The 14,863-nt window shown below is 41.9% G+C and overlaps 1 protein-coding gene across 1 annotated transcript in view; it reads left to right on the top strand.

Annotated features, from left to right (window-relative positions):
* The window catches only part of TBCD (tubulin folding cofactor D), a 252,362-nt gene that overhangs the window by 103,517 nt on the left and 133,982 nt on the right, over positions 1-14,863 (top strand). The window contains exon 16 of the mRNA XM_077833123.1: positions 13,474-13,531. Within this exon, the coding sequence (XP_077689249.1) occupies positions 13,474-13,531 (58 nt within the window). The remainder of the gene's footprint in view (positions 1-13,473; positions 13,532-14,863) is intronic.

Below are 14,863 nucleotides of genomic sequence, written 5' to 3' on the forward strand. Positions count from 1 at the left end.
GATTCTCCATTAAGATTTTATCTAATTAATGCACTGTTTGATGGCGTGAAACTGTTTGGCACGACCTTGGGCTGAGTAAGCTCTAGTTGACTAGACTGGGAAAAAAAAAATCTTTTTTGGCTTTCAGGTCTCTGGGAATGGTTTCAGAAGGGATTTAAAGGTATCCCTTCTAATAAAAGGCCAGACCAAATAAGCCATCTTTTATGCCTACAATACTAACACCAAGTCACAGTGCAATTATGCTAGCCCAGGCTAACTTCAGCTGAGTGGGAAGAAGCTGAGGAAATTCCAGAGGGTCTGGACTGGTTTGAGTAGTGATAGATTGCACACAAATAGCAATAGACAGAGTCTGACAAGTATACTTTAGCTAGTGCTAGTTTCATAATAACGTTATGATGAAAGGTTCTTGTAGTTAGATTTGTTAGTGTCTTTTCTGAATATAATAACTTAGTTTGAGCTCTCTCAGAAGTAAAGTTACCACTCTGAGTAGAAACAGGTAATAAAAAATATTCAAGTACAGCATGACACACAGTTTCACCGTGACACACAGTCAGCACACTTTGGTTAGGGGCCAATGCAATGATCACACACATTTTTTTCTTTTGTTGTTTTAAATCTAGCCTTAGGTGTGTCGCTGTTTCACTTTAAGAAGAGTCATACTTTTAGCCACAAGCAAATTGTTGGCTAACTTGAAAATGTGAAACTCAGCATCTCAGAACAAAGAACTTGATGTTCATTATGGGTTCAGTTACACAGCAAAAACACATTCTTTCTCTGTCTCTAAAAATAAGTAGGTAAATTTTTACAGAAAAAGAACACAGATTTTTTTTTTTAAAAGCACACACTTTAAAATGCTGCACTTGAGTCTTTTCAAACATATGAACCCTGCATCACAAATACTATCGTTCTGGGTAACAAAGGTTGAAAGGTTTCAGAGTAGCAGCCGTGTTAGGCTGTATCTGCAAAAAGAAAAGGAGTACTTGTGGCACCTTAGAGACTAACAAATGTATTTGAGCATAAGCTTTCGTGAGCTACAGCTTACTTCATTGGATGCATGCAGTGGAAAATGCAGTGGGGAGATTTATATACACAGAGAACATGAAACAATGGGTGTTACCGTACACACTGTAATGAGAGTGATCAGGTAAGGTGAGCTATTATCAGCAGGAGAGAAAAAAAACCTTTTGTAGTGATAATCAAGGTGGGTCATTTCTAGCAGTTGACAAGAACGTGGGAGGAACAGTTTGGGGGGGGGAATAAACACTGGACAATAGTTTTACTTTGTGTAATGACACATCCACTCCCAGTCTTTATTCAAGCCTAAGTTAATGGTGTCCAGTTTGCAAATTAATTCCAATTCAGCAGTCTCTCATTTGGAGTCTGTTTTTGAAGTTTTGTTGTTGAAGAATTGCCACTTTTAAGTCTGTAATCGAGTGACCAGAGAGATTGAAGTGTTCTCTGACTGGTTTTTGAATGTTAGAATTCTTGATGTCTGATTTGTGTCCATTTATTCTTTTACGTAGAGACTGTCCGGTTTGGCCAATGTACATGGTAGAGGGGCATTGCTGGCACATGATGGCATATATCTCATTGGTAGATGTGCAGGTGAACGAGCCTCTGATAGTGTGGCTGATGTGATTATGCCCTATGATGATGTCCCCTGAATAGATATGTGGACACAGTTGGCAACGGGCTTTGTTGCAAGAATAGGTTCCTGGGTTAGTGGTTCTGTTGTGTGATGTGTGGTTGCTGGTGAATATTTGCTTCAAGTTGGGGGGCTGTCTGTAAGCAAGGACTGGCCTGTCTCCCAAGATCTGTGAGAGTGCTGGGTCGTCCTTCAGGATAGGTTGTAGATCCTTGATGATGCGCTGGAGAGGTTTTAGTTGGGGCTGAAGGTGATGGCTAGTGGTGTTCTGTTTATTTTCTTTGTTGGGCCTGTCCTGTAGTAGGTAACTTCTGGGTACTCTTCTGGCTCTGTCAGTATGTTTCTTCACTTCCGCAGGTGGACATTGTAGTTGTAAGAATGCTTGATAGAGATCTTGTAGGTGTTTGTCTCTGTCTGAGGGGTTGGCGCAAATGCGGTTGTATTGTAGAGCTTGGCTGTAGACAACGGATCATGAGATGTGGTCTGGATGAAAGCTGGAGGCATGTAGGTAAGTCTAGTGGTCAGTAGGTTTGTGGTATAGGGTGGTGTTTATCTGACCATCGCTTATTAGCACTGTAGTGTCCAGGAAGTGGATCGGTCCAGGCTGAGGTTGATGGTGGGATGGAAATTGTTGAAATCATGGTGGAATTCCTCAAGGGCTTCTTTTCCATGGGTCCAGATGATGAAGATGATGATGATGTCATCAATGTAGTGCAATTAGAGTAGGGGGATTAGGGGATGAGAGCTGAGGAAGTGTTGTTCTAAGTCAGCCATAAAAATGTTGGCATACTGTAGGGCCATGCTGGTACCCATAGCAGTGCCGCTGATTTGAAGGTATACATTGTCCCCAAATGTGAAATAGTTATGGTAAGGACAAAGTCACAAAGTTCAGCCACCAGGTTTGCAATGACATTATCGGGGATGCTGTTCCTGACGGCTTGTAGTCCATCTTTGTGTGGAATGTTGGTATAGAGGGCTTCTACATCCATAGTGGCTAGGATGGTGTTTTCAGGAAGATCACCGATGGATTGTAGTTTCCTCAGGAAGTCAGTAGTGTCTCGAAGATAGCTGGGAGTGCTGGTAGCGTAGGGCCTGAGGAGGAAGTCTACTTAGCCAGACAATCCTGCTGTCAGGGTGCCAATGCCTGAGATGTTGGGACATCCAGGATTTCCAGGTTTGTGGATCTTGGGTAGCAGATAGAATACCCCTGCTTGTGGTTCTAGGGGTGTGTCTGTGCGGATCTGTTCTTATGCGTTTTCAGGGAGTTTCTTGAGCAGATGGTGTGGTTTCTTTTGGTAACTCTCAGTGGGATCAGAGGGTAATGGCTTGTAGAACGTGGTGTTGGAGAGCTGCCTCGCAGCCTCTTGTTCGTATTCCGACCTATTCATGATGACGACAGCACCTCCTTTGTCATCCTTTTTGATTATGATGTCAGAGTTGTTTCTGAGGCAGAAACAACTTTGGATGGCATTGTGTTCTGTGCGGCTGAGGTTATGGGGCAAGTGATGCTGCTTTTCCACAATTTCAGCCCGTGCACGTCGGCGGAAGCACTCTATGTAGAAGTCCAGTCTGCTGTCTCGACCTTCAGGAGGAGTCCACCTAGAATCCTTCTTTTTGTAGTGTTGGTAGGGAGGTCTCTGTGGATTAGTATGTTGTTCAGAGGTGTGTTGGAAATATTCCTTGAGTCGGAGACATCGAAAATAGGATTCTAGGTCACCACAGAGTTGTCCTTCATAGTCCTTTAAAATTACTTAATTGGATGGAGGTGCTCAGATACTACTGTCCTGGGAGGAGTGTAGCAACATAGGTAGGTATCAGCCTTGAAGGACAAGGGGGTAATCATAGAGTAGTGCATTGAAAGGTTGGTAATAACCAAAAGTTGGTACTGCTTGATGGATGTTGATTGGATATGTAAATTAAGTGATGATCCATTTCATGTCTACTTCAATTTTGACGTAAATTGATGTTCTTGTTGGGAGTCTCAGGAGAGAAGCAGCATGTGAACTGAACTACATTTTTGCCCCGTTACCAGTTCAGCTTGTGGTATTGAGATTACAGACCAACAGTGTGGGTTTTTGACCCTTCACTGAAACCTAAAGCGTTACTGGTGTGAACAAGCATTCCCTTTACTGCTAATGAAGAGCATTGATAGAACTGATAATATCTTACCAATTGACAAAAAGGGAAAACTTTTCAATTGAGCCACTCTACATTTGTGGGGGAAGCTTGCTCTGTCACTTCCAGTGCTGAACCTGGTCTGTAGTTAAATAGGGGACTTAGGTTTATCACCTTCCACAAGTGTTAATGTTTTAAACAAAAATATATAATAATCTTCTTTTATAACGAAGTATTCTGCTATACAGGAAAAATCCTTTGATTCACAAAATGGTGACTCGCCTCTGCCTTTTTGTGGGCATAGGTGCTGTGTTATTAACAAGCGTTGTTCAGCATACTGATGTGACAAACTTGTTAAGGTGCCAGTAGGACCTAGACTATTTACCCCTACTCTAAGATCAGTACTACTCCTCCTAACTAATCAAATTGTAGATGAACAAAGTATTTGCCTCAGAATTATAGTACTTTTATCTGGATGCTTATCTTGACTATTTTTATTTCTGTCCTTATTTTGGTATCTGAACCAACACAAATGCCCTTTGGAGTGTTTATTTTTTTTAAGTCCGGTTCAACTGGTTTCTAAAGGAACAGTAGTTCTAACCCTTCCCTGCACTATCCAAACTACAAGCCCACATGCAACACAAAAAGAAAATTGTTGGGAGCATGGATAATTAAAAATTAAGTAACCTGTTGAATTAATTGCAGGACTGCCTTACCTTCTTCTGGAGTATTTGCATGTACCAAAAGTATCCTATTGGGAGTATTTTTTAGGGAATTTACCATTTGTTTATAATGCCTGATTCCCCCTCCCCCCCACTGTTTTACTTAAAATGAGTGAATGTTTCTTCCGTACTAGGAGAGTGCAAATAATGTGTAGTTTAAGAACTGTGAGGCATTTGAAAATAATTCTATTCTCATTCCCCCCCAGAAAAAATCCAAAGAAATGCATTCTATACTAAGCAGCAGCTTTGCACTTTGCAGTTTGTCTAAAGCCATTTGTGTAGAATTTTTTGAGTAACTTCTAAATTGTGCTTCAGTTGTAACCTTCTCGATTTATTTAATTACATTGAGCTGTTGGAATGCATTTTCATGTCCCTAAATAAAATGACACAATTGATCAATAAATTAATTGTTCTTAGCATTTGTACCTCTTTTATTAAGTTATAATTACTGACTACTCTCTCCCCCTCCTCCAATTCAGCATAGCACTGTACTATACAAATAGTGCATGCAGTGTAGGAGTGTAAGCAGTTTAGTCTTCCCTGCGGTAGAGCGTTGTTTGTGGTAAGAAGAAAAAGAGGGTGTGGCTATCGGATAAACTGAGGTAGCTTGCTGCAGGGCAAGATTGTCCTGTAGAATCAGGAAGTTTGAAGCATTGCTCTGAGCTACATCTTGTGCCCGGATGAAACAATGAGAATAATTTCTATGTAGAAAAATCTATTTGTTGATTTAATGCTGTCTTCAGAAGAGGGCTGTTGGATAGAATTTGCAACGTTGATGGTTGGTCTTGCTTTTCTGTAATGTAGAGCTGTTTGCTAAAAGTTAATCTTGAATTTAAATGCTGTCGTCTTTTTTATTCATTTAGTGTGTTGTGTTTAAGTCCCAGTGTTACAATCTCTACTAATAGTATTCTTTCAAAAGATTTATTTACTGCAATACACACAGTTTTCACACAATATAGCTGGCATTGCTATGGCCTCTTGAAATTTTTATTTAAGAAGTGATACATATCTCTTTACTTTTAATATTGAGGTATCTTTTAAAAGTTAGACACTACTAAATTCTGTTTTCTAGTATGCTGCCACAACTGCTTGGGACTAAAGTATCATTAAAGATTCCAACACAGTTCTTTCTAATAGTCAAATTAAGTTAAGCTAAAGATAGTATTGTAACAAAAAGTTAAATATACTTGGAACTACAAAAGGTGTCTCCTGGAGACTCAAATGAGTGAGCCATTCTTTGCTCTACCTGTTAGAAATCAGGTGCGGTAAGTTCCAAACAAGTCAAGACAAGTTTCTTTACCTGCCTTAAAAAAAAAAAAAAAAAATCCCATTTTATTTGACATGAACAGTTTCTTTACATTGTTTACTTGTGGCACCTTAGAGACTAACCAATTTATTTGAGCATAAGCTTTTGTGAGCTACAGCTCACTTCATCGGATGAAACTTTACGTTGTTTGTATCGCATAAACTCCCACAACGAAAGCAAACAGGAGAAGATGCCTTAAACATGTTTAATCTTAGAAAGACTGTTCTCATTGCTAGTTGTATTGCATATCACAGCAGTGTGTGTGTGTGCACTTATTTGAAATATGAAATGAACTTGAACAATTCATTAACACAGTTTGATGGGTTTTAAATGTTCTTAGTAAAAGGATTAACACACAACTATGATCATAGAGAAAAGGCTTGATTTGTGAATGCAACAGTGAAGAAGGGGCAGTAAGCTCTGTTGTACTGTTGCTCAGTGTTCACTTCTATGCATGTAAAATAGTGTACAGTCTGCTTCATGGTTTCTCTTGTGTGGTCAGTAGGTCAATTTCCCCTTTTGTTTATGTGGATCTTTCATACACTAACAGAGGAGAGGAAGAACGTGTAAAAAAATGTGATTGGCAAAACTAAAAAAATTGGCTACAGGGCTTCTGTTAGGTTTAGTAATGTGAAATTATTTTGAATTCAATTTTTGGAATTGATTAGATTTCAAGTTTACATTTTCCCTTTTAATTACAAAGCAGAAAGAACAGGACTTGCACTTCAGCTGGTAGCTGAAAACTTGTAATGTTTGATTCTAACCTTTAAGATCAGCATGTTAATTATGAAGTTATTGGGAGAGAATAAAATGACATCATATTTTTTAATAGAAGCTGCTTTTTGCACCTTAATCTCACTAAAGGTACCATTGTTACAAGAGAAACTGAGGATAGTGTAGATAACTAAAAGCTAAAACTGATACTCGGTCTGTAACTGTTGTTTTAGCAAAACTATCTCACAGTTGAGTTCAGGACAGCATACATAATGCTGAACTGCCTGGCTTGGATGGTTCATGTCACAAAAAGACACTGTCAAAATGTTTCATAATTTACAATTAATGTTTTGACCTTATGATGGGTCACATTTAACCCTTTGGAAACTTGAAACAGAAATCTGCTTCTTTTTCTTTACCAGCATAATTTTTTCCTAATATTGTGCATACCCACTTTTGTGTTTTAAAGGGTTGCTGCACCAAAAAACACATCCCTCAAATTCCCTTCCTTGTCCCCCAAATGGGGAAATGTTTATCTATTCCAGGAATTTTCACACTGTTTTGTAGTGACTTGTAGATTTGTAGACTACATTTTAATAGAGAGTATATTGCAGTCAACTAGTCTTCCACTCATTATTATACACATCATCACCCCTCCTCGTTTATAATCACATAAATCCTTGTGGGGATAGCAGTTGTGCACATGGAAGAGTAATATTAGGAAGGTATTTAATATATTTCTTTAGCTGTTTTCAGTGCAATAAGAGTTATATCCTCTTTGAAGAAAAGATTAACTATGTATATTTTTGCAGATGAGTACTCTAAATACAGGGTGATTTGATGGCATCGTGTAATTAATACCTTTATGCTGAAGCAAAGCCATTGTGAATTTACCTTTCAGCTAATATTTATTTCCTGTATTGCCTAGAGTCAATAAATAACATAATGAAGAATTTCAGAGTCAGAAAGGAATAATTTTCTGCTTAAATGATTCTGCTGAAATGGCTATTACTTGCCAAAGCAGTTGAATGCTGGAGGTGGGTTTATAGAGATGTAGACCTGATCTTCTGGGATATACTTTACACCTCTCTTGTTATATGGCACATTTAAACACCAGCTTCTGTTAACGTGAATGGGTACTGAACTGTGCAAAATCATGATGTATTGTGCATAAAGATTCCTCTTTTGTTTTGTCAGTTAGTACCATTGTAAATACTCTTCTTCGAGTGCTTGCTCATGTCCATTCCATATTAGGTGTGTGTGCTTGCCACGTGCACCGGTGCCGGAGGTTTTTCCCTCAGTAGTATCTGTAGGGGACCAGCTCTGTCGCCCCCAGGAAGGGCACGCACATACTGCGGTACAAGGGGCGCCGCTGGTTCCCCTACCCTCAGTTCCTTCTTGCCACCAGTGATGGTGCTGAAATGTCTGCTGCTTTGGTTAGCATTGTGTTTAGTTCAGTGTTTCTTCCAAACGTTTACTGTAAAATAATTGTAAAATAGTTGACAGCTAATAGTTCCCTTAGTGTTCGTTCTAATATAGTCAGCCCTGGACGAGACTCAGCCTAGGGATGGAGCATGCCCCAGTCCCCAGGCTTTATGCCCTGTGATTGTTTTAAGTGGCCTATGCCCATCAGCAACATGCACGCTAGAAGTTTTTGAGGTGTCTAGGCGAAGGACACATAAGCGACAAGTGTCGCAACTGTAAATCCTTCAAACCCCAAATGAAAAAGGAGAGAGAGATCCATATCAGGGCACTCCTGATGGAGTCGGAGCAGAGGTCTGACTTGGCCCCGAGCACTGCAGCATTGGTGTAGAGTACCCCGCCGGCGCCATCTTCGAGTCGGCACTGATTCCACCTCCCTGGCTCTGCCCAAGAAGCCAAAGAGAACTATGAGGGGATGATCCCCCACTTCCCGTAAGGGAAAAGAACAGGGCTGGAGGAGAGCGAAGACCTGTGCCGGGCGGCTCAACACCTCCATCAGGGAGTCAGATCCCAGCTCAAGTTGAGCAGTTCAGCCTATCTTGTAGAATGCCTGCCACCCTGGACAGTGATGTCCTGTTGACACAGGAGGCCTTGCAGGCAGTGCAGGAGATCCTGACGCTACTGGTGTCGCCCACACTGGCTCCAGTGGTACCCTGGTCTAAGGGTAAACCCGCCTTGGGACCTTACCGTGTGTCCCCACCTCAGCGGCACCACTCCCCTTTGCAGGGGACGGCCCGCCAGGGCTCACCTGCTCGGAGTCGTCACGCCTCAGAAGCAGGGAGGCAGGCTCAACGAAGCCCTCTTCGGTCTCCGGACCCTGGGCACTGAGAGCAGGATTCACTGTGTGGCTTGCCGGCAACCTGGCGCAGACCTACTGAGGCCTACCTGGCAAAAACATTGAGACTGGCCTTTTGTGTCTCCAAGGCCTCGGCACTGGTCAAGTGAACCATTGTTTGAATGCGGCTACCAGTTACTGACCCACCGACACCCGTCACAGAGACGTGAATCCCCGCGGTTGGGAAGATCCTCCTGACGACCGGCCCGCTTCAGCTCCCGGTCCTGTTCCAGGTACTGGTCAAGCAGCATAAGGCATAGATCGCCGGTTTACCGACACCGATCCGCCAAGCGCTGATAGTTCCCCAGGTTCCTGCGTGAGGGACTTGTCTAGTTCGGTGAGGTCGATGTCGAGGTATTGTTGTTGGCACCGCATGGAGAAGGAACACCGGTCTGCTTGATCATGGTCGCCTGGCAGTGACCACTCCGGCTCCGGAACTGAGTAGGAGTCCTTGATAGCAGGACAAGCCCTGGCACCGGCAGTACGATCCACATCATTGACACCACAACCCACTCTGTTGCCCAAAGCCAGTGGCTGCCGGCGGCCTGGTACCCCTGGAATGTGTGGGGGTTTCCCCAGCCCTCGCAGACAGTCCACTCGTTGTTGGGGGCCTCAGGCCATCAGGCTCAGCATCTCGCCCTCCACCAGAGGCAGAGGCCCCTGAAGGCAGGACCCCCCAGGTCCATGAGCAGTCAAGGGAACAGCCTGCTGGACCACCAGGGGACATGGTGGCTCTCCCACGGCAATGGCTTCGTCCTCATCGTCGCTGGACGAAGCCATCACGGGTCCCCCTCAACCAGTTCCACAAGATGGTGCTAAGACTCATCAGGAACTATTTGAAGAGGGTTGCCTCCAACCTGGGGCTCCAGGCGGAGAAGCTAGAGGAGCCATTGGACTTCTTATTTGAAGTCCTCTGCTCCACGGCACCTGCTAGGGTGGCTTTGCCCCTACACAAAGGGGTATAGAAAATTATTAATGCACTGTGGCAAACCCCTCCTCCCTGTCCCCCATTTCAAAAAGGGCTGAACATAAATACTTTGTGCCAGCTAAAGGCCACGAGTATTTCTACACCCACCCAGCCCCAAACTCTATTATAGTTGAGGCTGTTAATCAAAGGGAGAGGTAGGGGGAACCCGGGCCCACACCCAAAAATGAAGACTCGAAGAGACTGGATCTATTTGGGTGAAAAATTTATTCGTCTTCTAGCCTTCAATTGAGAGGCCAACCACCAAGCCCTCCTCGGCTGCTATGATTACAGCATGTGGCAGGCCGTGGCCAGGTTCAAGGTTTCGCTTCCTGAAGGGCTCCGGAAGGAATTCCAGGTGATCCTCGAGGAGGGCACTGCTGTGGCCAGGGTGGCCCTCCAGACAGCTTCAGACACAGCGAATTCCATGGCTTGCACCATGGCCTCGGCCATCTCCATGCAGCGGGTATCCTGGCTGCTCCTCTCTGGCCTGTCGACAGAGGCTCAGCAGTCAATGCAGGACCTTCCCTTTGATGGCCAGGCCCTGTTTGCAGAACAGATGGACAGTAAGATGCATGGACTCAAGGACTCCTACATTACCCTGAAAACTCCAGGCTGTATGTCCTCGGTCCAGCCTGTAAGTGGTTCAGACTGCAGCCAGCTCAGGGCCAAGGGAGGCAACCCCGGCAGGACTGTCCCACAAAAAGAGCAGGGGCTATAAACGCTGCCCAAACCACCTACCTTCTCCTTCCACCCAATTGAGCTTGACCTGCAATAAGCAGGGGAGCAAGCAGGAATTTGAGGGTGCGCCTGAGGGCAACCTACGAGACTATACCCCAGATTTTTCTTTCTTGCCTTTCTCCAACCACCTTTCTTTTTTCCTGCCAGCATGGACCATTATAACTTCGGACCGCTGGGTCCTCTGTATAATGGCGCAGGGCTATACCCTCCAGCTTATGTCTACCCCCACCCCCCTCAGTCCCTGTCCCTCTTCAGGGACCCCTCTTATGAGAGTCTCCTCGCGCAGGAGGTAGAAGGTTGCCACAGCTGGGTGCGGTGAAAGAGGTTCCTCAGGAGTACAGGAACAAGGGGTTCTATTCCCGGTATTTCTTAATCCCAAAGGCCAAGGGCAGTCTATGGCCCATCCTGGGCCTACGAGACCTCAACAAATACATAAAGAAGTTGAAGTTCCGCATGGTCTCCCTGGCCTCCGTCATCCCCTCCTTGGATCCAGGAGACTGGTATGCCACCCATGACTTGAAGGATGTGTACTTTCATCTTCCAAGGACACAGGTGCTTCCTATGCTTCATGGTGGGATCTGACCACCACCAGTTTGTGGTCCTCCCTTTCGGCCTAGCGACAGCACCGAGGGTATTTACGAAGTGCATATCAGTAGTAGCGGCTTAACTCGGGCATCAGGGTATCTAGATCTACGTGTATCTCTACGACTGGCTGGTCAAAGGTCAATCCAGGTCCCAAGTCAAAAGGGGTCACATGCTGATCACTGGGCCTGCTGGTAAATGACAAAAAGTCTGTTAGTTCCTATGCAGAGGGTAGAGTTCATTGGAGTGCTGCTTGACTCCACCTACTATGGACATGAGTAACACCTCTTGAAGAACACCAGTTACGGAAAAGGTAACTGTCTTTTCAGATATTAAAAATTTGCTTTGCAGTTAATCCTTAGGAAGCATGGTTTACTCATGCTTTTTGTAGCAAAGTGTTTACATTGTATTGTGGTTCTGTAACTCCTTCTAAGCTTCAAGGTGTAGTGTATGTTATTGGAATGTCTTGTATGGTTCTCATTACTTTGGTTTGTTTTAGATATATCTTACATAATACATTTGACATGTGGTGTTGACGTGTGGGGTAGTTAGTAACCTATTACTTTTTAATATTAGTTTAAAAAGCTGCTAAGTTGATTCCAAACCCAGAAAAGTTTGGCAATTGTGTGCAAGCCTAATGTCCTGCTAAGTTTAAAAAACCAAAAACTTGTCAGAGAATCAGGGCACAATTGTAAGTGTTTGCCATTGACAGCTTAATACATAGATTTACTTTTGTTTTAAATACAACACTTTATAAAAAGGTATATATTCATAGACTATTAATCAAATATTGTGATACAGTGTGACTTTATTCATTTGCATTGAGTGGGAGATCTATAGCATAATAGGGGAGTCAGTGAACCTGCACCCGGATAATGTAACAAAAGTTGTATTTTTGTCATCTGTAGTTCAGTTTTCAGTATTTGATACTACTAAATGGTATACTAGTAAGTGTATTGGGGCATACAGTACTTCGTTTAAAAAAGTCAGCTTTAGTGACTTGAGATGTCAGAGAGTTGTCTTCTATGAAATCACTACTGAAAGATGGGGAATAATCACCAATTGCTGAGCTCTATAATCTAAAAGATAGCATAGTAGAGCAGAGAGTAATTATTTTATGTTCCAGACTTGTAATCTTGCCTATCACCATGTCTCAGTAGAGATACTATACAGAGAATGGTATCTGATTCTTTGTTCTAGAGTTGATTGAGACGCTATTGAACTGACACCAATGACAAGTAGAGCTTTGATTTTAATTGAATTTAAAAGTTAGTCTTCTTAAAATGTCTTGAAATCCTAATTTAGTTTTATTTTCGTGTATGTCTAAAACATTTTTGGCATACATATATTTAAAGACATATATTTATATAATGTGAAGGTTATACATTAAAATACTGAAAAGTTTCGTATTGAAAAAGCAATGGGATAATATTAACAACGTTACAGTGCTGCTTGGTTGCTAGTCCATCATCCTTAAGCTACCCAATGGACGATGTCTAGTGTGGATGAGCATTAATCAGAATTGCCAGTGCAGGCCAGTTGCTGGGTTTTTCAATTTGTGTTCCCCTTAACTTCCTGCTGTCAGTTGGCCAAGGTGGGAAGAGAACTTGATTATTTTTGAACTGTGAAATATTATATCCTATGCTGCAGAGAGTTAAACTATGCCTAATCATGTCTCTGGATTGTTTTCCCCCCTAATGAGCTATCTTAAAAAAAATCACTTGTGCATTTGTTCATATTCAGTGTATCAAAAGGGGCAAGGAAGTTTGCTCTTTAAAATATAGTCATGTCCATGTGTAACTTCCATTCATCTGAGAATCTCAAGACTCTGTTTGTTAATGAAGCCTCATGAAACTCCAGAGATTACACGCTGCCATCTGTCTAAAGTGTGTCTTTAATGCTCTAATCTTCTGTCTGTTGGTATGCAAATAGAAACAACTCCGTACTGTGAATTGACTAGCTATGCTATTGCCTTTAAGGTTTTCTGTTATCAGATATTCTTTTATGAATGTTTCCATTCTACAAATAATAACAAAAGTTTGCAAGAGTGGTTTAATAATGTGTCCATATTGTGGATTGTCCCAGTACTCTCTTTTGCCAACTCACTACAAAGTAATGTGAACCGGGCTTGCTGCTTGCACATTTCCTTAATTTCTGAAGAGGTGGGAAACAATTCTGTGAATACAGGGAAATATTTGGTTAGCAAGCCAGATCTGATTAAACTATAACTCTGATTTGCATTAAGAAATTGTAACTTCTTTCCAGGGAATACTGAGTATTCAAATGGAAGGTTAAATGTTGGTATGCTGTTTGTAAATTGTTAATTTTAATATTTTATTACTTATACACTGTATTTTTCTTTTTCAGTGCATTGGTAATAGCTGCGGTGTTTGACCGTGATATTAACTGCAGAAGAGCTGCCTCAGTAAGTTATCGGTTTTGTTTATGCCTTTCTTTTTTTAAAAATTCCTTTATAGTTTGCTTGCAATACAAGCTAATAATGTAGAGCTAGAGTATTTGAACAAAATATTGTATGTCATGAACAGTAAGTATTTTGTAAAACCTCTATAGTGCATATTTAAAAATACAAAAAACATGGCTTTACACTTCATATAATGGATCCATAGTTAAAATCTGAGCTATTGTTACCACAGTTCCATAGTGCAATATATTTCTCAGAAAGAGCTATTTAGTAATATACTGTGACTATGTAATAATACATAATGGTGACTGCTAATATATAAAACTCTACTGAATCTTAACTATACTATGTGGCATCTAGTGTGAAGTTGTTCTGTTCTCATTGTGTGTCCATTGTCATTTTCTAACTGCAGTAAATAAATTTAAAAAAAATTCATTTCTGTAGAAGGAAAGAGGTTGACTTGTAAAGATGAAGCTCTTTCTGTAGAGCTAGGACATTTAAGTAAGTCACCTATGTAAGTATCTAGGATAGGATAAGAAAGAAGGGCCAGGAACACCAAGTGTGTCCTATAGAAACTCTATGCAGGACACTGTGATGGTGGCAAAAAGGTGGGAAGAAAGCTTGACTGTGGAGGAGGAGGAAGTATATGGAGGGGAAGTTATGTTCAAGTGGGGTGGGAGGAAGGGTAGGAGAGGAGAGGCTTGTTATGTCTGGGGATGTAATTCCGTATGACGTAATGTATATGTAACTTGATTAGATTGGATTTTTTTACTTCCTCATAAAGATCCTAGCCCTGAGGAAGGAGTCTCAACCTTACAACAACTAGAACAAACAATATCTCATCAAAAAATTAAAAACCTATAACATACTTAATGAATAGTCCATATAAATAATACAAAAGACATAAAAATATCCATCAACAAACCCACATGTCCCTATCAAATTAACCATCTTTCCAAATGCCCAAAAAGAATGGTGGGCTCTGTAGTGTACCCAGAAAGTTAAGAAATCTAGTCTCTTAATGGGTCTAATGTATTCCAAAGCCAAGAAAGATTCCTCACAGAAAATGCCCTAGTAGCATCTCTGTCTCTTACAGTCCACCTCTATTTAAAAGCTCAAACTGCTGACTGAAGCTGCCACGTTACCACTTGGAGAGGGAGTCAGTTGTCTGTGTGACCAGATCCCAAACCATTTGTGGCTTTATAGGTTAAAACCAAAACCTGTGTGTGGTAACTTCACCTAGAAGTTAATAGGAACAAGAGCAGAACATAGAGTACTGGTATAATATGATCTCTGCGTAATGTGTCTCTCAACAAATGGGTGGCAGCTACGCTC

Source organism: Eretmochelys imbricata, chromosome 14 (genome assembly GCF_965152235.1).
Source record: "Eretmochelys imbricata isolate rEreImb1 chromosome 14, rEreImb1.hap1, whole genome shotgun sequence".
Taxonomy (NCBI): domain Eukaryota; kingdom Metazoa; phylum Chordata; order Testudines; family Cheloniidae; genus Eretmochelys; species Eretmochelys imbricata.